At 41.1% G+C, this 27124-nt stretch overlaps 1 protein-coding gene across 2 annotated transcripts in view; it reads left to right on the top strand.

Annotated features, from left to right (window-relative positions):
- cpne5b (copine Vb) overlaps window positions 1-27124 on the top strand; it is a 573316-nt gene that overhangs the window by 490925 nt on the left and 55267 nt on the right. For both annotated transcript variants that reach the window (XM_034166971.1, XM_034166972.1), the window contains 3 exons: window positions 11739-11785; window positions 22279-22460; window positions 22634-22761. In XM_034166971.1, coding sequence (XP_034022862.1) covers window positions 11739-11785; window positions 22279-22460; window positions 22634-22761 — 357 coding nt within the window. The remainder of the gene's footprint in view (window positions 1-11738; window positions 11786-22278; window positions 22461-22633; window positions 22762-27124) is intronic.

Below are 27124 nucleotides of genomic sequence, written 5' to 3'. Positions count from 1 at the left end.
ATACTCAGCTCAATAGAGCTCTGACTCGTTGTCAGCCTGGCTACAGTGCTGAAAAGAAACCTGGGGTTGTTCTTATTTTCTTCAATTAGTGATGAGTAGAAAGATGTCCTAGCTTTACGGAGGGCTTTTTTATAGAGCAACAGACTCTTTTTCCAGACTAAGTGAAGATCTTCTAAATTAGTGAGACGCCATTTCCTCTCCAACTTATGGGTTATCTGCTTTAAGCTACGAGTTTGTGAGTTATACCACGGAGTCAGGCACTTCTGATTTAAAGCTCTCTTTTTCAGAGGAGCTACAGCATCCAAAGTTGTCTTCAATGAGGATGTAAAACTATTGACGAGATACTCTATCTCACTTACAGAGTTTAGGTAGCTACTCTGCACTGTGTTGGTATATGGCATTAGAGAACATAAAGAAGGAATCATATCCTTAAACCTAGTTACAGCGCTTTCTGAAAGACTTCTAGTGTAATGAAACTTATTCCCCACTGCTGGGTAGTCCATCAGAGTAAATGTAAATGTTATTAAGAAATGATCAGACAGAAGGGAGTTTTCAGGGAATACTGTTAAGTCTTCTATTTCCATACCATAAGTCAGAACAAGATCTAAGATATGATTAAAGTGGTGGGTGGACTCATTTACTTTTTGAGCAAAGCCAATAGAGTCTAATAATAGATTAAATGCAGTGTTGAGGCTGTCATTCTCAGCATCTGTGTGGATGTTAAAATCGCCCACTATAATTATCTTATCTGAGCTAAGCACTAAGTCAGACAAAAGGTCTGAAAATTCACAGAGAAACTCACAGTAACGACCAGGTGGACGATAGATAATAACAAATAAAACTGGTTTTTGGGACTTCCAATTTGGATGGACAAGACTAAGAGTCAAGCTTTCAAATGAATTAAAGCTCTGTCTGGGTTTTTGATTAATTAATAAGCTGGAATGGAAGATTGCTGCTAATCCTCCGCCCCGGCCCGTGCTACGAGCATTCTGACAGTTAGTGTGACTCGGGGGTGTTGACTCATTTAAACTAACATATTCATCCTGCTGTAACCAGGTTTCTGTAAGGCAGAATAAATCAATATGTTGATCAATTATTATATCATTTACCAACAGGGACTTAGAAGAGAGAGACCTAATGTTTAATAGACCACATTTAACTGTTTTAGTCTGTGGTGCAGTTGAAGGTGCTATATTATTTTTTCTTTTGAATTTTTATGCTTAAATAGATTTTTGCTGGTTATTGGTAGTCTGGGAGCAGGCACCGTCTCTACGGGGATGGGGTAATGAGGGGATGGCAGGGGGAGAGAAGCTGCAGAGAGGTGTGTAAGACTACAACTCTGCTTCCTGGTCCCAACCCTGGATAGTCACGGTTTGGAGGATTTAAGAAAATTGGCCAGATTTCTAGAAATGAGAGCTGCTCCATCCAAAGTGGGATGGATGCCGTCTCTCCTAACAAGACCAGGTTTTCCCCAGAAGCTTTGCCAATTATCTATGAAGCCCACCTCATTTTTTGGACACCACTCAGACAGCCAGCAATTCAAGGAGAACATGCGGTTAAACATGTCACTCCCGGTCTGATTGGGGAGGGGCCCAGAGAAAACTACAGAGTCCGACATTGTTTTTGCAAAGTTACACACCGATTTAATGTTAATTTTAGTGACCTCCGATTGGCGTAACCGGGTGTCATTACTGCCGACGTGAATTACAATCTTACCAAATTTACGCTTAGCCTTAGCCAGCAGTTTCAAATTTCCTTCAATGTCGCCTGCTCTGGCCCCCAGAAGACAACTGACTATGGTTGCTGGTGTCGCTAACTTCACATTTCTCAAAACAGAGTCGCCAATAACCAGAGTTTGATCCTCGGCGGGTGTGTCGTCGAGTGGGGAAAAACGGTTAGAGATGTGAACGGGTTGGCGGTGTACACGGGGCTTCTGTTTAGGGCTACGCTTCCTCCTCACAGTCACCCAGTCAGCCTGCTTTCCCGGCTGCTCGGGATCTGCCAGGGGGTAACTAACGGCGGCTAAGCTACCTTGGTCCGCACCGACTACAGGGGCCTGGCTAGCTGTAGAATTTTCCACGGTGCGGAGCCGAGTCTCCAATTCGCCCAGCCTGGCCTCCAAAGCTACGAATAAGCTACACTTATTACAAGTACCGTTACTGCTAAAGGAGGCCGAGGAATAACTAAACATTTCACACCCAGAGCAGAAAAGTGCGGGAGAGACAGGAGAAGCCGCCATGCTAAATTGGCTAAGAGCTAGTAGCTACGCTAAGCTAGCGGATTCCTAAAAACACGCAAAGTGAATAATGTGTAAATAATTTAGAGGTGATTCAGCAGAAGGAGTGCTTTAGTTAAGGCACGTAAAGATTACACTGGGAAACAAATCGTAATCTAGATAACTAGATCAATCTAACTGCGCAGATTAAACAGCTAACAGATACAGCAAAACACCGCTGTGCTCCGGAACAGGAAGTGATACAATACCGCAGTGAGAGCCAACCACCAGTAGAGGCAAGCAAGAGCAAAGGTATACAAAGATATACAAAGGTATATCTAAATATCTAAAAAGGAAGAGTAAAATAGGAGAGTAGAAAAGAGTAGAGTAGAGCCACTTAGGTGCCTGGTCTTGAGAACCAGGGATGGTAGGTTAAAAAGCTTTTTTATCCCATGGGAACTCTCCCTACCCCCCCAAGCAGCTCAAGAAAAAAGTATATATAATATAATAAATTATAAGACATAAGAAGGATAAGACATCACAGGAGAAAATTGTAATATAGGTAATTAGTATGTAGACTAGTAGTAAAATCAAATATAGTTAGTAGGCTAAGCAGTAGAAGCAGAAGCTGTGAGTGTGTGAGTGTACTGGTATCTATCAAAAGTAACTCTGTTAGCATACTATAGGAAAATAAAAAGAATAATCATTATGCTATCAAATGGAAACCTAAGAACTTAGGTACTATATGTTGATGTCTTTAGAGGAATACACAAAATGTTGAATCATTAAAAATCTACACCATGTAAAATAGAATTGTAAATGGCAAAAATAAGCTAGTGGAAGAGCTAAATTAGCCGTGAATAAGCCAACCATACCCAGCAAGCTAACATGATAAACAAAAACAGTAATTAGTGTATAAAGTATAATAGCGTAGTTAAACCTACAGTAACGGTATTAACAAATACATATAAAATAAATGTGGGCAAAAGTATGAAGTATGAATGGTAGAGTTTTAACTTGCACTTGTAGATGTAGCAATGAACTGTCTTAACTGACAATGGTTTTCTGAGGTGTTCCTGAGCCCACACGGTAAGATCCTTTACGCAGTGATGTTGGTTTTTAATGCAGTGCCGCCTGAGGGATCAAAGGTCACGGGCATTCAGTGTTGGTTTTCGGCCTTGCCTCTTACGTGGAGAAAGTTCTCCAGATTCTCTGAACCTTCTGATTATATTATGGACTGTAAATGATGGAATCCCTAAATTCCTTCCAACTGAACGTTGAGAAACATTGTTCTTAAACTGTTGGACTATTTTCTCACACAGTTGTTCACAAAGTGGTGATCCTCACCCCATCTTTGCTTGTGAATGGCTGAGCCTTTTGGGGATGCTGCTTTTATACCCAATCATGATACTCACCTGTTTCCAATTAGGTGTTCCTTCAGCATTCATCAACTTTCCCAGTCTTTTGTTGTGTTGCAGGCATCCATTTCAAAATGAGCAAATATTTGCACAAAAAGAACAAAGTCTATCAGTTTGAACATTAAATATCTTGTCTTTGTAGTGTATTTAATTGAATATAGGCTGAAGAGGATTTGCAAATCATTGTATTCTGTTTTTATTCACATTTTACACAATGTCCCAACTTCATTGGAATTGGGGTTGTAAATGGAGATTATACCTTTATTGCAATAAATTCTGAAATAGGAACTTTACTACTGCCAGAAACCCAGTTCTGTAACAGCCTTGTGAGTAGACCATAATTTCCTGATGATCTTGCATGATGTAAATGTATAATAACTGGTTTTTGTGATTCAGTATTAACAGCTCTTCTGATCACTATGGTATTTACAAATTTCAGGTTATGTTTGCATGATTGCAGGTCTTGATAAACTCATGAATAAGTTAATTTGACATCTTGCATTGAGTATGTACAGTGAGACAAAAAGGTCACTTTAGCTCTTCCACCCAGAGATGATTTGAGCTCTGCTTTCTGGTTAAGAGCATCAGTAATGGCACCTTCACACATAACACAATACTTGGCGAAAGAAGCAGAAACCGGAATAAAATCCGTGAACAAAAAACATAATGGGGAACTGCGAAACATACTACCTGCTGTAGGGAGGAACACGTGATCGGACAGGCGTGCACGATACAGCAGCGACGGTTTCATACATGCGTATGCACGAACACAGTGTGAGCACCTGGAACGTGTTGCACCACATCGCGCTGCTGCTTTGGGTGACACACAAACAACAACAAAAAAACCTCCGTAATTTCTAATATTTGATCCCTCTTATTGAGCGGACAATACAAGTATGATCCTTCTGTTTCTCTGTAGATGACCCATGGTCATAGATGTACAGTCATGAATTGACATGTATGAAGCAGTGCGCACTTACCATGTCCACATCTTCTGGTCCCACATGTCCAATGAGTGGCACGCCGAAAGACAGAGCGTCATGTGGACCAGAGCTAACGTGGGTGATATGACATTCAGATCGCCAGCTGAGTGTATACATAATCAAATGGGCCTTTTCACCTGGCACAGCTTGCCAATGTACGCGTTGGGCAGCTGCTCCAGCCCGTTGCAAAGGCAATATGTTTTTATGTATTTCCACGTGAGGACAGAAGGCACACGCACGCGCCTCATGGTGGACAGCTGTAAGGTCATGTCCTTCAAAACATGGTACCTGTTCGATTAGCCCACAGAACAAAGTGTCACTCTCCTTTACTTTGCTCTGTGATTATTTAATTAATTGTTTATTATTTTAGTTATTTGTTATGTAATTGTGTATATAGTTATTGTAGTATTTATTTATATACTTGTTCTGGCTTAACACGTCGTGTGCACTGAGCTGTCATTTCCAGCTGTCAGTGAGTGGCTGGCCGGTGATCAGCGGAGAGGTGCCCTGCTGTGCCATGTGCGCTCAAACATGGCTGGCTTGTCCCCATGGGATCTTGTCTATCCATAATTAGCAGCATGTCATGCAAGTGTGCCCCCCCTGCATGCCACATGTGTTGAGGGGGGAGCTGACACACTGACATGTCACATGTGTTGGGCGGGAGTTTGGCACAGTCACACATGTGTGTTGCTTGGTAACACACACTTGTGTTGCACTTAGACAATTTTCACAGACAGTTCGAATGTGGTCGCATGCTCCCATGCCAGGAGTGCGAATAGCCCCGCCTTTTCTAAGTGTCCAGCAAGAGGTGTTGGATGTTCGTGTGTGGCAGCTGGAATTTGGTCGACATCTGCTGAGAGAGGGGTTGAATGGGCACTCGCAGGACGCTCGCTGTCTTTCAGCCGCTGACGTGGACGAATGGTTGTGGCAACAGCTCTACGAGGCGTTTGAGGTGGCTCAGATTTTTCACTGTGGCATGCAATTCCTCCTTCGTGCGCTAGTCGGCTTCAATCGTGTTATGTGTGAAGGGGCCCTAAAAGAAGATTCCATAAAGTTTATGTCACGTCTAAAAATAGCCATGCATTAACTGTTGGTCTAGGATAGCTTGAGAAGATGTTTTTCCAAGGCAAAGCAAAGCAAAAGTACACAGGATGTTTTGCTAAGTAAAATTTACTCTGCTGGGATAGCATTTGATCCCAGTCCAAATAGAGTGAATTATACTCTATCACAGAGCTAAATCAACTGAAAACAGTGTAAAATCAACTCTTATTGTGGTAAAACCACTTGCATTGAACAGATGGTGTTGCAGACTGAACAGTCCTCCGTCAGCCCTGCCTTCTCTGCGCTTACATCATTGGTCATGGTTAACTGATAACCACCTCGTTTCTGCTTAAAACTACACTCCAGTCATTATCTATCTCAGCAACAGATATCTGAAGCTTTTGTACAACAATCCTTCCCGCATGAATTCAGCATTAATCCATAATAACAGATGGAGGAAGCGATCAGAGCGGCACGGCTGCACAAGCTGTTAGCTGATGCGTTTACTGCACGTCGGACATTTCAGCACGTCGGACATTTCAACGCGTCAACGTTTAAAGCCTCGTTTCTGCTTAAAACTGACTTTAGAATGATTCTAGAGGTTTTACCTTGTCATCTGAGTTAATAATCCCATTAATCCATTTGATCGCTTTGGGTGGAGAGACTCTGTGTCACACAGGCAGCTGGGCTCCAGCGTGACACATGCACAGTGGAGGCAGGGCAGATCAATGTTTAGGGGTGGACCATTCAGTCTGCAACAACTGTCAAGCTGATTCACTCTATGATAGAGTGTAATTTGCTCTATTTAGACTGGGATCAAATGCTATCCCAACAGAGTAAATTTTACTCAGCAAAATGTCGTTGAAATAATACAGTTTCATTAAGAAACACAAATGCTGAACTCTTTCTACTGACTTTTTACCTCTGCTCATTGTAAAAAATATTGAGCACAAGAACTTCTGATCAGATCTTACCTCAGATGACCTTGGATCAATCTCAGTACCCTTTTCATGCCCAAATATGTTGAATTGCCTGATTGTCATGGAGTATGGACCAAACTGTCAAACAAACTATGTATTACTTCTCACCCATAACCATTGTCCACCTTACAATAGTAAACATATCTCTTGCCTCCCGTGATGCTATGGCACCCCATTTGTGGGTGGATCATTTTTTTAAAACAACTTCGGATTGATGAAATTCATATTAATTTCACAAAACGTTTATGTGCATACCATGTATACTGTAAACATTTATACAGGGTGTTGCTTTATTTTTCACTAGATTGCTCCTCTGGGACTAAATAAGCTAGTCTTTGTGCATGTGATGTCATGCCACTCTACGTATATTTGAGAAACACATTCAATATGTTGTCACTTTCTCATTAAAATAAATTTCCACTGTATTTTCACAGCTTACGTCACTCTCTTTGAATCAATTCCTGACATATTTCAAGTATTTCTACAATCCTAATGAACAGTTTTTGGCTACAGTGATGGCTACCACTTTTGTACCCAAAAAAAATTTCAGCCTAAATACAATTTTGAATATTTATGTACTGTTTGCCAAAGCACTTACAGTAAGCAAGTAAATAGTAACTATTTATGTCACTCAGAGGTATTTCAAAACATTGCACAATGAATTAAAATGAAATTTATGCTGTTGATTTTTCTCCAGTCTGTCACTTTGGGACTGAAAACACTTAAGGAGTGTGGAAAAGGAGCACACAATATGCTGACAACAGGAGAATTGATACGATGTGTCTGTGCAGATGATGTTTCAGCACACCTCATATTAATTGAATGATTTAAACATCATTAGCTTTCACAGCACTGGAATTTGAATTAAGTAGAGGGTTAGAAAGGACAACTCTAAAGTGGAAAAAGCTGAGACAGTGGTGTGTGGCTTCTTTATATTCTTCTTCTTCTTGCAAATATAGCTGCACTGAGATTTGTGTGAGATTTGCCCACAAACTGATTGCTGGGTCCAGGAATTATGTTTTGAAGGCACAACTGAATAAAAGTACTGAAGCCACAAAAATGTCCATTTGGAGAAAATCTAATCTGAATATGTCACTGTTTCAGTGTAAAAAAATACCATCCATTAGTAATTGTTACAGCATATGCAACTCTAATCATGCCGATGAGCAATGTCATACCCAAGGGCTGGAATTAGGGTCTAAACACGCCCTGAAATATTTAGCAGAAATTTAACTTTTTGAGACTTTAACAATAAATAGCAGCTGTTTCAAAACACCCAACACACAAAATAAAATAACTACCGCATAAAATGATTTACAGTATAAGTACAAGGTAAACGCAATTAAAAACGGCTTTAGAAAATTATTGCTTCAAACAACAGAAACACTAAAAGAAACAACTGTTTCACTTTTTCAAAATGCACAAAGCAGTGACTTATATAATTCCACTAAAATGTGCACAGTTTTATAAATACACACAAAATTAAACAAGTGCTTCAGAAATTGCTTCATTTTATCTAAGCACTTGAAACAACACATCATGGCAAAAGAAATAAAACACAATGCACAGTCAATATACAACAAAAGATCAAATGACAATTGCTTCAGAACTGCTTCAACACACTTGAAACATTAAATTAAACAATGTCTTCATGCATGAAATAGTCACCATTTCAAACTGAAATCACCAAAATAAAGTTACTTCAGAAAGTATTTATTGATTTATAATACATGAACCACTATATTGTGGGTTTTGAAAGTCTTCACAAAGCTTCAGAAAATGATTCACTATTACAAACCACGTCAGACACTATGGTGATAATTTTAAGTGGACAGGAAATTCCTACAAAAATGAATTTGTTGCTACTTTAATGTTGAGGTGATTTTGATTTATGATTAAGGCAAAAGGAAGGAAAGAAAGAAGTCAAACTTCAACAGAAAGAAGAAAGAAGAAAGCAGCACCACTTTGAGCTGCAGTGTCAAAGAGGCTCGTTTAACAAGAGTTGACCTCAATGACCAGAGTCTGTGAAAGATGTCAGGGCTTTTTTCAAACACTGATACCCTCGTCACACATAACCAGAACCATGAAAAATGGCGTCAGAATGACGAATCGGCGTACAGTGTCAGGTTTCAGTTCCAAAACGTTCTGACAGCCATCTGCGACAGTCCACACAGTTGGTGAAAATCGGCCAGTGGCCCCGAGTGTGATGCACATGTTCAAAACCTTCCGGGCGCCGTCAAGATGGGACACCTATCCGACGGTGGTCCATGTGCAGTCTGAGGACCATCTGACCACAATTTACATATTCCAGTGGGTGCAAAACAGGATCTGAAATGATTTGAATGCATACAAGGGAACTTCGAGATGGATCTGGCATGGCAAAGCCTGCGGTATGACCTGCACGTGCCACGTATAATAATGCCCCCCTCCAGGAGCGCAAAGGAACTGTTGAAATGTATGTCACATGCTTCATCATGATAATAATTCATAATTATTATCATAGTAGAGAAGCTTGAATCTTCGACTGGACTGGGTTGCTTGACGCGAGGACGCTTCGCTTCAAATTGCAGAAGCTTCCTCAGCTAAAAGTCTTGCTCTGGTAGTCTGACTTCTGTCTTGACTCTTGTAGAGAAGAAAATACAGAAGCCAACAAAAGCTGGAGTTTTTTAAACCTAACCAGACCCCTCCTACCGAGAGGCCGACTGCTATAGGCTAGTGACTAAACAATAGCTCTAATTAGCACGTATTGTGCTCTAGTTAGCACCCTCCTAATGACAGGGCAGCTGTCCCTCCTAATGATGGGACGGAAGCCTCTCCTAATGGCTCCCTTGATGACTCATTACCATGAACAAAAGACTGAAACTGCTTTGACCTGAGTACCCCATTGTAAACAGGGGACAAAGCGTGTCTCAGACCCCCTCTCCAGTTAAGGCTGGGTTTCAACTGTTTCACAAAGAATGCTTCCTTGACACCTCTCTCAAACCATTTCTTCTCTCTAGCTAAGATTTTAACTTCCTTGTCCTCAAATGTGTGGTTCGTGTCTTTCAGGTGGAGATGAACTGCAGACTGAGGTCCATTTGCGCCCTCTCTGCGGTGCTGATATAGCCTTTTGTGTAAAGGTTGCTTAGTCTCACCTATGTAGTGTTCATTACAGTTTTCCTGACATCTGATAGAATACACTACATTGCTCTGTTTGTAACTAGGGATCCTGTCCTTAGGGTGAACTAATTTCTGTCTCAAGGTGTTAACCGGTTTAAGGTAAACTGGGATTTTGTGCTGTCTGAAGATCCTCTGTAGTTTTTCCCCTACTCCTGCTAAATAAGGGAGAGACACTCCTCTTCTTCTTGTCTCCGTCTCCTGTCTATCTGGTCTCTTTGTTTTCTGGGACTTCTGCACTTTGTCCAGGGACCATCATGGGTACCCACATACTGTGAGGGCTTTCCGTACAAGTTGTTGTTCTTTAGCCCTTCCCTCTGCAGTTGTGGGCATCTGTAGGGCTCTGTGTTGAAGCGTCCTGATCACCCCGAGCTTGTGTTCAAGGGGGTGGTTTGAGGCAAAGAGCAGATATTGGTCAGTGTGAGTGGGTTTTCTGTAAACCCCTGTCTGGAGCTGCCTGTTCTCTCCAATCGTAACATCACAGTCCAAGAAGGCTAAATGGTTGTTTCTGGCATCCTCACGTGTGAACTTGATATTGGAATCCACCGAGTTGATGTGTTCTATAAAGTCCTCAACATCCTGTTGCTTGATTTTAACCCATGTGTCATCGACATATCTGAACCAGTGACTGGGAGAGATGCCCGTGAAAGACGTCAAGGCTGTCTTCTCCACTCGCTCCATGTACAGATTGGCCACAATGGGGGATACCGGAGACCCCATCGCACAACCATGGATCTGCCTGACTTAACACCACGTATTTCCTGTTTAGGGGGAATTACTACAGTGTGCGCACTTAGTGGCTCATGCAGTCTTATGCATATATACACACACACACAGACACACAGCTGAGTGATGATTTCAGCCCCACACGTGTGCGGGGGCACATGTGCGCCATGCACACACACACACGCGCTGCGTATTTGCACGCACATGTAACACAGTAACACAGCACTCCCTTCCACTCCAGTCCCGTCTTTGTCATCCAGACGTTTGGATATCGGGCAGTGTTCAGTGCCTTTTATGGCCGTCTGACAGCAGTCTGTCATCTAACTGTTGCCTACATGCACTTTGGATGCCATCGTGTAGGTGTGGACAAGGTAATCTGACTGACCATGCCTCTTTTCCTCCCGACTGCGTCGGATTTTATTTTATTTTCTGAGTCGGGCATGGCTCCTGCATATTCTTGCTATGTGTGATGAGGGCTTAACCTTTAACTCAAAGATTCACACTCAAAGTGACAGGGAATTGACATTTAACGTGAAAATTTTACATGGAGAGTAAAATATGGAAGGCTGCAGACATCAGATTGATCCGTTTCGTTTGTTGGCGCACAATGTCAAGTTTGCAAACTCAATAAGGATGAAGGGAGATTATATGGACATGCACAGTTCTTAATGGATTCATAAAATCAAGTATTTAACACTGAGGTTACCGAGGTCAGGCTGCAGCAGATTCACAGTCCACCCCCACCCCCACCCCCGACCTGAAAGGTTAATGTAAATCTGCAACTTGTTAATTTTATTAGCATTGCTTTGCCTCCTTCCCTGGTGGCTCTCATAGATAATGAGAGGTTGTTGATCAGCTCCCTGAAGGCCTCTTCTCATTGTCGTAAATTTTCGAGGGGAGGGGGCTCTTCATCAGCAGAGAAAATTGGATTATGATTTGCTCTTAAGCGCTCCATTGGTCTAATTGCTTGTTACCGCATTCAGTGTCTCAAAGGCTTGCCAGCACCTTCTGCAACTCCTCAGTGAAAGTTGCAGAAATTAAGAAGTGTCATAACTTGAATCTTATTTGAAAACTGAATGGCAGTACTTTTCAGCTTGAGGTGCATGTGGTGTTTTCTTGTTTTAGGAGGCATCTGGCATGAGAGAACTGGAATTTAATAAAGTATGTTCTTGTTGGCTTCTGTCATTAATTTGCTTCCATGTCTCCTCCTCTGTTCTAGGACACAGATCAATTTCACTGTGGCCATCGATTTCACAGCATCTAATGGTGAGTGATATCAAAGTCAGTGTGTGAGGGGACAAGAACAGATCTCACTGCTCTTTGATTCTTCCACACACAAATCCAAAATCGATCACGCAAACACACAGGTAAACATGATACAGGCACGCGCACACACACACACACACACACACACACACACATTTTATTCCTTCATAGCCTTGACTCTTAAATGCTCATGCACCATCTACATATTTGAAGCCTCCTCCAGCGAATGCCGTTTTCTGAGCAATGATGCAACATACAAAAGCTATGAGTGAGGTGAGGTACCATTTATCAGGAGAGCCAGGCTGTGCTGTGATTTCACAGTGTGTGGTAATCTGTTTCTCACAATCTTTTATCTCCATCTCTTTAATTTTTACTCTGCACATCAGCATGATTGTCAAACTTGGTTTCTTGTTTCAAAATGTAAATGACAGGCTCTAGCAACTTACCTTCTGCATTTACTAATGTATAGAAATTTTCCTGATGAAGGTAAATAAATAAATCTATATGGAAGGCAACACCATATAATAAGTTGAGAACTACTGGGTGTAGAAAGAATTTACACACACTGATGGAATCAGCCCATCAACACTGATTTTAGGCTCTAAATATAAATAAAATGTAGCACTTACAATGTGCATACCTCCACCAAGGAAAAATGCTTAAAGCTTGGTCATCTCTTTTTACCCGAGGCCAAAATATGGCCATTGGTAATGTGAAGACTTTGCGTCTGTCCGTCCATCTGTGCTCACTGCTCAGCAGTGAGCACTCCAATCCCATTACAGCCAGAGTCGTCAAATTCACAGGGAACATTCTTGGGACACAGACCTTGGACAAGTTCAAAGATGGCTAACAATAATAATATAATAATAATAATAATAATAATAAATTTTATTTGGAGGCGCCTTTCAAGTCACCCAAGGTCACCTTACAAAAAGTAAAAGCATAAAAGATCGCAAACATTATTCTAACAAAACATTAACATAATATCAAATGACAGACTCCATTTAGAGGTCAAATGACAGTTTTAACAGATGGGTTTTGAGTTGGGACTTGAATGATGTGATGGAGTTTGATTGTCTTATGTGTGAGGGGAGGGAGTTTCAGAGTCTGCGTGCTGAGGTGTGAGGTGGAAAATGGTAAGCAGACCAACAGAGGTTGAGCGAAGGGTGCGGGAGGTAGTGTAGTCATGCAGTAGATCAGAGAGGTAAGTGGGGGCTAGGTTGTGGAGAGCTTTGTAGTTGAGGAGAAGGTTTTAATAGTGAATGTGGTATTGTACAGGGAGCCATTGAAGTTGGATGAGAACAGGGGTGATGTGATCAGATGATTTGGAGCAGGTGATGATCCGGGCAGCCGAGTTCTGGATGAGTTGCAGTCTTTTAATGAGTTTGTTGGGGAGTCCAGAGAGGAGGGCATTGCAATAATCAATGTGAGATGCAGTAATCAATCCGAGATGTAACAAAGGAATGAACCAGGATTTCGGCGCTGGATTAGGACAGGGATGGGCGGAGTCTGGAAATGTTGCAGAGGTGGAAGAATGCAGTCCGGGTAATGTTTTAAATATGAAGCGCAAATGAGAGGGTGCTGTCCAAAATGACACTTATGCTGTGTTCACACCGGGCACGACAGGAACGACAGCACTGACAGGTTACCATGTAATCCCTATGGAACGACGCGTTTTGGCGCCAAGTCACGCAACGCAACGCGATGGACGCGAATGAAGCGACGTGAGTGAAGTGATTTTGAGCGATTGGCGCATTTGTGGAGCGATATTGCGTCGCATCACGTCGCGTTGCCCTCCTCCCCAAGTTGAAAAATTTGAACTTTTTCGTCTCGTCGCGCCGCGATGACCAATCAGGGACTGAATATGTAGTGACGTGGAGATGTCTGGAGTTTGACTAAAGATGTGAATATGTCCTTTATCTGGTAGCAGACTGTGAGCAGGACTTATGTCTCTTTTGTCCTTTAATTCACAATTATGACAGAGATTTTGGAGCGAGCAGCAGCACCACAGCAACGGGAGCAGAGTTTCTTTTTATTTTTATTGTACATGCGCGCGCAAGCGAATCATCCATGGAGATTATTTTACTTATTAACTACACAGATGTATAATGAAAAAAAATGGTGACTGGTTTCGAAACACAATTATGACAGAATTTTTTGAGGAAGAGCGAGGAGCAGCCCTGCAGCAAGCAGCGGAGTTTCTTTTTTTTTTCTTTCTCTTACGTGCGCGTGCGAGCGAATCGTTTGTGGAGATTATTTTATTAATTACCTACACAGATGTATAATAAAACAAATGGTGACTGGTTTCTAAACACAATTATGACAGAGTTTTTTGGGGGAAGAGCGAGGAGCAGCCCCACAGCAGGCAGCAGAGTTTCTTTTTTTTTTTATTGTTTACATGTGCGCGCGTGAACGGGACAGGAGATCCTCAAACTGGGTCCCACAGAGGTGGAAGGACCACTGAAAGGAGCCATCATCCAGACACAGCTCCTGCAGCAAATAATGATACTCCCTAAATTGGGAACGTCTCATGACGTTTGTCAGCTTTCCACAACAACTCGCTCTGTGTGATCAAGGTCCGTCATGTTAACTTGACTGACAACCGGAGCCGGCGAGCGGAATGGAAGCGCCTCCTATTTCATGACGCACTGGGGTGAATTTTCGTGGCAAAAACAGAGTGACACACCGGGCGATGGTGGCGCGTCCGTTGCCACGCGAACCCCGCGAATTTGTAGCGTCTGGTCATGCTTTTGACTTGAGGAGAGAAAGGTACAGGGCACCCGTCGATAGTGATGGGTGGAGCTGGAGTGTGTTGTGATTTGTTGAGGGTGGATATGGAGCCGATGAGCAGGGCCTCAGTTTTATTGCCATTGAGCTTCAGGAAGTTCCTGCTCATCCAGCTCCGGATGTCTTCCAAGCAGGTGATGAGGAAGTGGGAGGGATGGCAACAGTGGGTCTGGAGGAAATGTAGACCTGTGTGTCATCGGCGTAGCAATGACAATGGATCCCATGGTGACAGATGAGTGTGCCCAGGGGGAGGAGGTAAATAATGAAAAGAAGTGGACACATGACTGACCCCTGGGGGACACCCAGTGAAACACCCGAGCACCCAGACTTGTGGTTCCTTAATTGCATGACCTTGACCTATTCTAAGGGGTCAAAAGGTCACATTCTTTCTACACACTCTTTCATACATGCTCAGGCACTTTATTTAGGGAATACCCCTGTTGTGTCTGATGATTTGCGGACATTCATGCTGGTTATACGGTTGCAAATACAGCTTTAAAAAGGAGTTTTACGGTGACGCGTTAGCCGGCTATTTGCGACCGTATAACAGCATGAATGTCCGCAAATCATCAGACACAAGGTGGTTATTCCCATTCTAATCCATTTCCATCATTTGCAGGGTTTATTTTTCTGTAGGTAATTCAGTCGGTGAGGTTTACGTCAAGCCGAGGCAGTGTCGCTCCTACAGCGGTCAGTGCGCGAGTAATCCATCAAATGTGAAAATCCATCAAATCCATCAATGAGAAACAGTAGTTCTGTATCAGAATCCACATCAGTACTTTCGTATGGTAGCTTAAATTCACCCATTTCGGCAGCGGCGTCAGTACACAACTTTCTCTTGCTCTCAGCTAACAAAGCTAACAGCTAGCAGTGCGCACAGCCGATGTTCTGTTGAATTGTGCATCTTGTCGCATAAATCGACAGTTCCACATCTCGACAATAGTGTGCATGCGCACGCGTGCACAGAGGACAGGAATGACATCTCGTCAGAACACCGGTCAGGGCGCGGAGTAATACATCCAAATGTGAAACGGTTGAATATTTTGCCACCATTACCCCGATATTATACGGTCTGAAGTTGCACACGCTTAACCAATCAGATTTGCAGAAAAAATGTAATTGGATTCAAATATAGCATATACCCATGTATGATAGAAAACCTCAAGTCAGATACAATTGTATTTGTAATTATATAATTACATTAAGATAAATTGTTAGTAAGAACTGAAACTTTATCATTTTAGTTTGTACAATCAACCCATAAAAACAGCTCAAATACATCCATTATTCATACGAGGTCTATTAGAAAAGTATCCGAGTAAGTAAGAATTCCTCCGCACGTCTGTCTCAATGTGCCAAAAAAGTGCTGATGTCCACGTCTTTTCACAATTCCTGTGCTAGTCAGACGACGTCCCGGATAAAACACAGCGTCCAGTTTGGAAATGAACGTCACATTCCACTGTTACAGGAGTTTTTGTCATGGAAAGAGGAGCGGAGGCTTCGCGCATCGCGGCAGTGCCGTATGGCGCACAGCAATGCCGTGATGAAGCCTCACGGGACATGTTCTGGCATGTCCAGGCACATCCACAATTTCTTGGATAATCACTCCATGGAAAAACCACCGACAGCTGTCTGAACGCCATCTCAAAGCCGTCCTGTGAGACCAAAACGGAGGTGTTCCTTTGTCTCGCTCCATCAGCAAATCGGTCATGACGCGCGAAGCCTCCGCTCGGCTTTCCATGACAAAATCTCTTGTTAAAAGTGAAATCTGCCGGAAAATGGTTGATGTCCAGCTCTTGTGATAACCAGAGAAAGTGCACACGACGGTCCGGCTCCACAGAGCCATCCGTTTAGAAATGATCCGGTAGTTTGTGGCTCTCGCTGGCAGCACGGAGTGCGGCGCACCGAGCATCCTTAAAGCCGTCCTTAAAGCTGTAGTAACAGTCCTTATTGTGAAGCCCGTAAAATTTTCACTGAAAGCCAGATAAATTTTTCGAATGGTTTCCAGTTGCCAGTCTCTAACAGTTTCTGAAAAAATTCTGATGAAAAAAGCCCAAATCATTCCGCCATTTCCGGACAATGGGAATCCGCCAAGGAGGTGGACCACTCCTCACTCAAAGCCTGCTCACAGGCAAATGACGCAACCGACAGGCGTGGAAAAACTCACGCATGCGCACGAGGGTTCAAGCTTGTCTGACGCAATCACACGTGATTCAAATCCATATGGTTTTTGAAAAAAATAATAAGGTCGGATACTTTTCTAATAGACCTAGTATAACTTGCATGTGTTTGAAAGTGAGAGGAAGACTGGAGAACCAGGAGGGAACCCACGCACAGGAGAACATGCAAATTCCACACAGGAAAGGACCAGGATGGATTCAAACCAGGAAAGACCAACTGTGAGGCAACAGTGTCAATCACTAAGCCATAGTGCAGCCCATGTTAATTTAAATTGAAATGCATATTTTCCATCACATGGTGATGACTATCAACAAGCTACCAAAAAAAAAAAAAGTGGCGAGAGGCATCCTCAGAAAAATAATATAAAGCACATGAAGAATTCTGAACAACTATAAATCATCCTTCAATTTAATTATACCATTTATGCCATTAACTATGGCTGAATATGAACACTTCAGTGGAATTATGTAGTAGTAAGAGCTCTTCAGTGTGAATCACTGATTAGTGGGAAATTACAATTTCAAATCAATGTTGGTTTTCCAAACCTTGTGTTGTTCCTCCCAATTTGACTTCATGCTGCAATATATCAAATTTACTGTAGTAATTAGAAAAGTGGATGTAACCCACCCCAGCATCATTCTGTGAAACTCTTCTAACAGTTTGTTAATCTGAAATGGCTTCATAAGGAGTTACTACAATAGGTCTGCCTGAGAAGGCTGCGGTTATTGACAAGCCTAACAAATGCTATTTTCATTTCATAAAAGCTGTCCCTGATTGTGATTCATCTTCCAGATTGAACTTTAACACTTTTCAATATTTAACATTATAATGGTAAATGGCTATACGTACTTGTATGTACTAAATGGTCGCAACTCATAAAAATGGCCTTTTATGACTTATTACATTAAAATGTGCACAAGATGAATAGGGGGATGGAACTGAATGTTAAACTGTCACATTGTATTTGTGGTAGCATCATTAAGACAAATGTGTCACAGCAACAATGCGTTCAACCAGTCTCACTGTGTTGATTCACAGATATGCAAAGAATGAATTTTATCCCTTCTAGTGAATTAAACTTCATCTTTCTTTTAGCTTCACTATATGAATACATATTTTAATTGATCGCAAAATGATAGATGCTACAGGGACATCATATGTACAAAGAGAAAAATTTGAAACTTACTTTTTACACGCAGGTTCATAGGTATTTGGATAGAGACAGTTTTACCTTTGCCCAACTTTGCTTTTCATATATCTTTATGAAATTTTTAAAGAGGATTCATATCCTGATAGGAAAGAAGTGGTGGTTACATTTTCAAGGTCGTAGTTCAAAGGTCAAATTCAGGAAATATCCCTATACACTAAATGAATTTTCAACAATTTGTAACTGTCAAAAAAGATCAAATTTATTTCATATTTGAGAGCGTTATGTAAGATGGTATCCTTTACAGACTGATAAAGTTTGATCTGGATCTGATCCAGACTACAGATTTTGTGGCCATTTAAATTTAACATTGAAAACCCCATTTAATGTATATTTTACATTATATCTTAATCAAACATGCCCCATTCACTGTCATGTTTCAAAGTGAGGTGCAGACTGGCACAAAGTTTGATCCAGATCTGATCTGGATTGTGGATTTTGTGGACATTTGAATTTAATATTGAAAAGACCGTTTGATCTACATTTTGCATTATATCTCAATCAAAAGTGCTTCAATCGCTCTCATTTGTGACAATGAGGTGCAAATTAGCACTCTCAGTGAATAGACTAAGTTTGAGACGCATCAAAATATGGCCATCAAGTATTGTGAAGGCCTTGCGTCCAGTGGCGATTCTACACTGAATTACTCCCCAGGCAAGTGTGTATTGTAATTTTCAAATCCAGTTGTTAAGTGTGACATAATGCATCATGTGATTTTCAACTTCTGGCTCCAAACAAAAAAGGCGCGCTGTTATTAACATGGAGAACTGCACTGAGATGATGTGATCAGGCTGCACTTAAACCGTTGCACACGGACAACAGCATTAACATCGCAACATAAAACTCTTTATATATTGTGCCTAAAACTCTCCTGGATATACGTATTAACTGGGTTTTAGACGTTGTTACTGTGTTTGTTTTATGTAAAAATGTCAGACGCTCAGGTTGTTTCTTCGTTATTTTCAATGGGAGTTGCTGCGAGCTGCGATCGCTTCCTGTTCATGTCGTTCGGGGAGAAAGTGAAGTTTGCACTTTAACGTCCTGTTTATTGTAATAAATAATTTTTTATTAACAATCAGACGTATATTTTACCTGTGCATAATAAATTATGTAAAGTAAAAGAAAAAAAAGTTTTATTAACTGTTCTGACCATAGAACCAGATGAATGCGGTTAACGGAGGTGGAGGCGGAGAAGGGAGGGACGGAGGTTTGCGCACAATGTAAACACAAACTAAACTTAAACTGTAAATCCTTAAAAGGATCAAACAGACATAACTTTAATTGTAAACTTGGAGGTTTTCAGACCCAGAAACAAATTTATCATGTGATGGGTTACGTCAGCGCTTAACAACCAGATACACCTTGTAATGAGAATACTCCATATATTTAGGTCATCTAATTACTTACAGACGCTGAAAAAGGAGGGACTATGTATAACAATGGCTACTATTCCTAAACCGTTAATGTAATCTTATTGTTCCCCACCCCTTGCATTAAAGCTAAAAGCATACACAACAAGAACATCTTTATTGTTTCATCTCAATTCCATTTTGGGGGTGCAATAGAAGGCAAAATGACAAATATGTCACTGTCCAACTACAGTGGAACCTCGGTTTTAGAACTTAATTGGTTACTAAATCTTGTTCTTAAACCGAGTTGCTCTTAAACTGAAACCAATTTTCCCATAAGAAACAATGTAAAATGGATGAATCAGTTCCTGGCCCCAAAAAGAATATTGTATTTTTACTTTTTTAACAGCATTTCAGCCATAAAAGGCAGACAAAAAATTGTGTTGTATCTTAAAATAGTATCGTGTCTTATACAAGTAATTATAACAAAATAAACAGTTTAATTTCACCTTACGGTGGCTGACAAGGGCCAAACGCACTGCAACAGCCAAATGCGCTGCAACAAACAAAAACAAATGCATCCTCATAAAATGCACTGCAAATAGAAAACGATGCAAAGCACAAAACGATGCAAACCAACAAAACATGTGCAAATGAAAAAAGTGCTGCAAGAAACAAAAACAAATGCATTGTCATCAAATGCGCTGCAAATACAGAAACAATGCAAACTAAGAAAACACATGCAAATGAAAAACACTGCATAATCAGTCACCACAACGGAAGTGCTCCAAACCTGCAGGGGGCGCTCTCAGCATAACAGCCATAGAACACAGGATGGAGAATGGCTGGCTCACATCAAATAACTGAATTTCTGAACAGATCAGACGGATCAGGTCGGATTTAATGTTGTATGCTAACAGCATTAGTACTTTTAGCTGTCGGTAGCTCCATTAGCTCCACTTAATGTATGATTACTGGAAAAAATACATGGCTCAACTTTTAATGTTCACAACAAAGTAAACCATTAGGAGAACCACTGCGCAAGCCCCAAAAATGATTTAATAAACATCCAAAGATGGACATTCTTCTTCTTTTGAGTTTATTGGCAGATTGCAACCCAACAGCGTGCATTACTGCCACCTACTGTGGTGGAGGTCTTCGTGAACCAAGACTTGGTTCAAAATATGATGCATTTTTTCATTCAAAAAATATGTTCTTAAACTGAGTTGTTCTTAAATCGAGTTGATCTAACCCTAACCGAGGTTTGACTGTATATCCAGAAAACTGTTTGTGCTCTGTCCTTGGTGCTGAATGTCTTGCACTGACTCTTTAGATAAAAGTCCAAGAACAAAACACAGTCCAAATATGAGACAGTTCATCATATGGCATGGATAGTTACCTGTATGCAGGCTGTGTCCTCACACCATGTCATTTCACTGTGTTCCTCCCCTCCACTTATGCAGCGCTATTCAGTGAACTCAACCGGTGGGATGTTTGGCTAAAACTGCAGACTAACCATTCACTTCTTCTTATCTTCACTGTTAAAGATCACTGAGATCTTCAAGGGTTGGACATCTTTCATAACAATCCATTTCACATACCTGAACTATACCATATACTTGACTAAGCCATCCTGACTAAATCATTTATCCAATTCATTCAATAATAAGTTAAAATAAAATAAAAAAATACATGTACAATTACATCTATTTTCAGCTTGCCCATCCTGTCATGTGTAGATGCTTCCTTTGACATTATGCCTTACCTCAGAAACAGTAACATGTTTTTATAGACTCTAATGGAACACATTGTCAGACACTGAAATGCTTTTGAGGCAATGGAATATAATAACACATTCATCCATTATTTTATCTTAAATTGTGCCAAGCTCAAATATTTTTTCTAGAAATTGACTGGAAAAGCTCATTTTGACCTTTGTCCCCAATGAAATGTCACTTGCTGTATGCCAGTAGTCAATGGAGCTAGATGTTACATTTTGGCCTTCAGTTTCTCATGAACCCCGACTTTCTTTTTGGTACAACTGAACATTTATCCTGAAGATGACTGAAAATGTACTGTATGTTTTGGCTGTTGACCCCAATGAAATGTATTTCTGTAAAAGGTCAACAAAGTACTTCTGCTGAAGAGAAATTTATCAGATAATACTGTAAATAACTCTTAACTAGCAATCCATCCATTGTTTTAAACCCACTGATTCCAGTTCAGGTTCAGAGGGTAGGGGGTGCTGGAGCCTGTACAAGCAGAAATTGGGCAAGAAGCAGGGTACACAACAGGGTACACATCAGGGTCTCTGTGTGTTGACAGGGCCAACACACAGAGACAGATGAGCACATTCACACCTACGGTCAATTTAAACTCAATAATTCACCTAACCTGCATGTCTCTGGAAGTGGCAGGAAGCTGGAGCATGCAAACATGGGGAGAACATGCAAACTTTACTCCACACAGAAAGGACCAGGATGGACTCGAACCTGGGACCTTCTCGCTGTAAGACAACAGTGCTAAACACTAAACCACCATCAAGCACCATACTTAAATATCTATCTTTTAATTTAGGAAAATTGTTTTGTATGTTTGGACTAATTTAGCCACAAACTCAAGACAAAACAACACTCCAAAAATCCACCATGGGAGTGGCTTGTTGTGACATAGCAGGTTGTGCACTATTGGAAATTTTGTCTCATTGCATTGCTTTCATTTTTGCCCTGACCATTTATAAACATATTTTATTTGAAATTTTAAAAGATGCTGCACCTGACCTCTGTTTTAATTGACATGAGCCTGCAGTGTTAATTCAGTTCTCATCTAAAATCCTCAAGTATATTTAGCCTGATGTGTGTTCTGTCATCACCAGCAACATCACACGTGATGTCTTCAACATCAGAACAGTATACGCAGTGACATGACAGACCGGTTGATTTATGATGTGACATTGTTATTCCTTACAGGCAATCCCTCCCAGTCTACTTCGCTGCACTACATGAACCCATACCAGCTGAACGCCTACGCCATGGCACTGAAGGCTGTCGGCGAGATCATTCAAGACTACGACAGTGACAAGATGTTCCCTGCTCTGGGCTTTGGAGCCAAACTGCCGCCTGATGGACGCGTGTCACATGAGTTTCCACTGGTCAGATTTCCCTCATGTCACATTGAGATTAATGGGTTTTATTATCACCACAGAAACTGTTATGTATCTGTAACTATTATGTATCGTTTGGTATATTCTATTTTTGCATTGCAGATTTTCTGTATGAATCTGCAGCAAATCAACTGCAGTTGGTTTTATGCTTGTTTCCTCAGAATGGAAACATGGAAAATCCTTATTGCAATGGCATTGAAGGAATATTAGAAGCATACCACAAGAGTCTGAAGACTGTGCAGCTGTACGGGCCGACCAACTTTGCCCCCATTGTCAATCATGTGGCCAAGTAAGACCATCAATCAGGCCTCATGCAAAAATATCTTCATGAACATATCTTGAATATCTCTTTCATGTTTAACTACAAAGGGCTCATATCAACATGTTCTCTCAGATTCAGCAAACAATCCACAGAATGGCATACATCAGCCTCCTGGATCCTGTCTGCATGTAAATCAGAGCATGTTCAGGAGAATAGTGAATTAGCATAAAGGACATGTCAGAAATACAAAATAAAGCTAAGCACCCCGCCCATGCATGTCAGAGGTGTCCAGTCAGAACACTATGAAGAACTATTTTGTTCTGCAGCGTAACACTACTTCCCGCTATCATTCAATGCAGGAGAATTTCTGGAACTGTTAACAGTGTAAAATGTGTAATTTAGCGATCTGCCAAATGCAGCAAATGGGAATACATCACAAGTGCTTTTAATGTTTCATTTAATCAAAAATGAAATCAGGAGCTAATTTAGATCAACATGAATATCAATGGAAATGGATTTTTTAAGTCTTGTCACATCAAAGTGAACAAGGACTTGCACAAAACCACGAGGTGTAAGTCTCCATCACAGAGATGAACATAACAGTATGTGTCATAAGTGGTTTTAAGGTGCGAGATGTTGAGTTTTATTTGTTGTCTTGTGTGTGTGTGTGGGGTGGGGGGGGGGTGCATAGTGTCCAGTCTTAATCTTTCTCCTCGCATCAGATGGATTGGACTGGTCACACCCCACTCCCCCTTACTCTCTTCAATTTTTCCATCACCTTGAATCCTGGATGGCAACCACCCAGCTAGACAACCAGTCCATCCTCACCTTCTGAAAGTAACCATCTATCTGCTGCAGCCAAGAGAAATGTGGCTCTCCCTTTGGCCTTCTCCAGTCACTGAGGTCCTCAACACTCAGGCACCTACAGTGAGGAGTATTTGAACCACTGTCGATTTTGCAAGTTTTCCCATTGTAGGTACACTTCAACTGAGAGGCAGAATAAAAAAAAAATTCAGAAAATCACATTGTTTGATTTTTAAACCACTAATTTGTATTTTATTGCTTGACATAAATATTTGATACAAAAGAAAAACAAACCTTAATGTTTGGTACAGAAACCTTTGTTTGCAATTACAGAGGTCAGACGTTTCCAGTAGTTCTTGACCAAGTTTGCACAGACTGCAGGAGGGATTTTGGTTCACTCCTCCATACAGATCTCCAGATCTTTCAGGTTTCGAGTTTCAGCTCCCTCCAAAGATTTTCCATTGAGTTCAGGTCTGGAGACTGGCTAGGTCTATTTCGGTCTCATCTGACCACATGACCTTGTCCCATGCCTCCTCTGGATCATCCAGATGGTCACTGGTGAACTTCAAATGGGCCTGGACATGTGCTGGATTTAGCAGGGGGATGTTGCGTGCCCTGCAGGATTTTAAACCATGACGGCGTAGTGTGTTACTAATGTGATTTTTGGGACTGTGGTCCCAGCTCTCTTCAGGTCATTGACTATGTCCTCCAGTGTAGTTCTGGGCTTTCTCAGACTCATCCTTACCCCATGAGGTGAGATCTTGCATGGAGCCTCAGACCGAGGAAGATTGACAGTCATCTTGTGTTTCTTCCATCCATCCATCCATCCATCCATCCATCCATCCATCCATCCATCCATCCATCCATCCATCCATCCATCCATCCATCCATCCATCCATCCATCCATCCATCCATCCATCCATTTTCTTCCGCTTTATCCAGAGTCGGGTCGCGGGGGCAGCAGCTCAAGCAAAGCCACAGTAAAACAGTTAAATAAAAACAGTTGTTGCCTTCTCACCAAGCTGCTTGACTATTGTCCTGTAGCCCATCCCAGCCTTGTGCAGGTCTACAATTTTGTCCCTGGTGTCCTTAGACCAACTCAGTCTCACAGCAATCATGATTCAGCAGCATGAAATATACATTAATCTATTGGTTTTTGATGTTGTGATAAAAAGCGCCTCATTTTTGTCATGTCAGCACAAATTCATTCTAATTAATTCCGTGACAGCTGCACAAAATTAAAAGTGAAGCGGGCGGGGGGTCAGGGTCAGGGGAAGGACTAGGGTTAGTAATAGTGAGTTTAAAAAAAAAAAACCCTCATGAAAATTTGAGTAATTTTGTGACGGGAACACGAAAAAAAATGTGTGGGACTGGGCTGCCTTAGACAGCTCTTTGGTCTTGGCCATGATGGATAGGTTGGAGTGTGATTGACTGAGTGTGTGAACAGGTGTCTTTTATACAGGTAACAAGTTCAAACAGGTGCAATTAATACAGGTAAAGACTGCAGAACAAGAGGGCTTCTTAAAGAAAAATTAACAGGTCTGTGAGAGCCAGAATTCTTTCTGGTTGGTAGGTGATCAAATACTTATTTCATGCAATAAAATGCAAACTAATTATTTAAAAATCATACAATGTGATTTTCTGATTTTTTTGTTGTTGTTGTTGTTTTTTGTTTGTTTTAGATTCTGTTTCTCACAGTCGAAATGTACCTACAATAAAAATTACAGACCTCTTCATTCTTTGTAGGTGGGTTAACTTGCAAATCGGCAGTGGATCAAATACGTATCTGCCTCACTGTATGTGCTGGATCATGCACAGAGAATGTGCACAGAGATGCTCCCTCACAATGCAATTACATCTTCATTTTAGTTTCCCTAACTGCTCATTTGACACAAAGTCATTCCAGTAGTACCCAAGGAGCCTCCAAAGAGACTTTGTACCAAAGACATCCAGTTATGGCCATCCAGTGTCCAGTTAGGTCACTGGTTAGTGTCCAAGTTTCACAGCCATACAGTAAGATGGCCAGCACCAGGACCCTAAAGATTTGGACCTTCATTCTCCTGCAAAGATATCAGCATCACTAAACACCTCTGTTCATTGACCTCGTATCTCTGCATCTCTACCCTGTACGCTCTTGGTTTCAAAGGCCAAGGAACCAGAGACATGAATGTCACTCCTAAGATAAATGAATGTGTACAGATACACATCTGTTGGCTGAGTCCAGGAAGTCTTTAAAAACCTGGATCTTAGTTTTGATCCAGGACAATCACAAACCCAAACACACTCATTCCTCACTCCAGTTAATTATACTGTGTAATGTATGTTGGATTTTCAAACTAAAACTACTTCACAGTCGAGAAATATATAATTAACTAATGAAAACAGGTTTATAGAGCTGTATACTATTTGCATAACCCCTGCTGCAGGTCTGGACTGCTTCATTTTGTTTGTACCTATTGAAAAACTCAAAATATGAGAAAATTCGTGAATCCAGGAAGTTCTATTAAACCATTCCTTCACAGCATTTAAGAACTAATTTGAAAGTGTGAGTGGTTCTTGCGTGAGACCCAATGTGCGGTCATGAATAACCTGAGCATTTTTCATTTAATTAAAGTGGCAAAATAACAAGGACAAAAAGCTAAGATTTGATGTAATTAAATAGACACACAGAGAGCATGCCTCTGTAATTCTATTTAACAGTAAGACTGTAAAACTGCAACAGTTCTGGAAAAGTGACTTTTTTTGAGACAGATACATGTTAATTCAAAATTCAGCTTTTTCTCTGACCTCATTATCTGCATCATTGTTTTTTTTCTCCCTGGCACAGCTCTTTCAATTTATACATTATTCATTATTAAAATCAACAATTCAGCAGCAGTATTTTTAAACATGCTCAGAGCAGGAGCTATGGCTTAAGGCTTTTCAATAAACCTACTGACAATTCTATAACTGACCTGTTTATAATCAGCAGTACAGACGGTGTGTTTAGTGCCACTGCAGTGTTTGCATATTATACTTATCAGGAGTACATTAGTGCAGTTTCGGTTTTCTGTTCCTCCATTTGTTCTGTTTCACAGCAATGCTGATATCAGTCCTGGCAGACACAATAAAGAGGGTACGACATGCTTGAATATGAAATTATATGATCTAGGCAGCTATCAAAATAATTGCAGACTAAGTTGATGGAACAAATGACAAACAGGCTTACATACAGTTGTATGTAAAGGTTTGGGCACCCCTGATATTTTTCCTGATTTTCCTTTATAAATCATTGATTGTTTGGGTCAGCAATTTCAGTTAAATATATCATATAGCAGACAAACACAGTGATATTTGAGAAGTGAAATGAAGTTTATAGGATTTACAGAAAGTGTACAATAATTCTTTAAACAAAATTAGGCAGGTGCATAAATCTGGGCACCCCGACAGAAAAAAATACATCAGTATTTAGTAGATCCTCCTTTTGCAGAAATAACAGCCTCTAAGTGCTTCCTATAGCTTCCAATGAGAGTCTGGATTGTGGTTGAAGGTATTTTGAACCATTCTTCTTTACAAAACATCTCAGGTTTGTTGGTTTCCGAGCATG

Source organism: Thalassophryne amazonica, chromosome 3, assembly GCF_902500255.1.
Source record: "Thalassophryne amazonica chromosome 3, fThaAma1.1, whole genome shotgun sequence".
In the NCBI taxonomy this organism is placed as follows: domain Eukaryota; kingdom Metazoa; phylum Chordata; class Actinopteri; order Batrachoidiformes; family Batrachoididae; genus Thalassophryne; species Thalassophryne amazonica.
The sequence above is the reverse complement of the archived record's forward strand: the minus strand, read 5'-3'. Positions and strand labels throughout refer to the sequence as shown.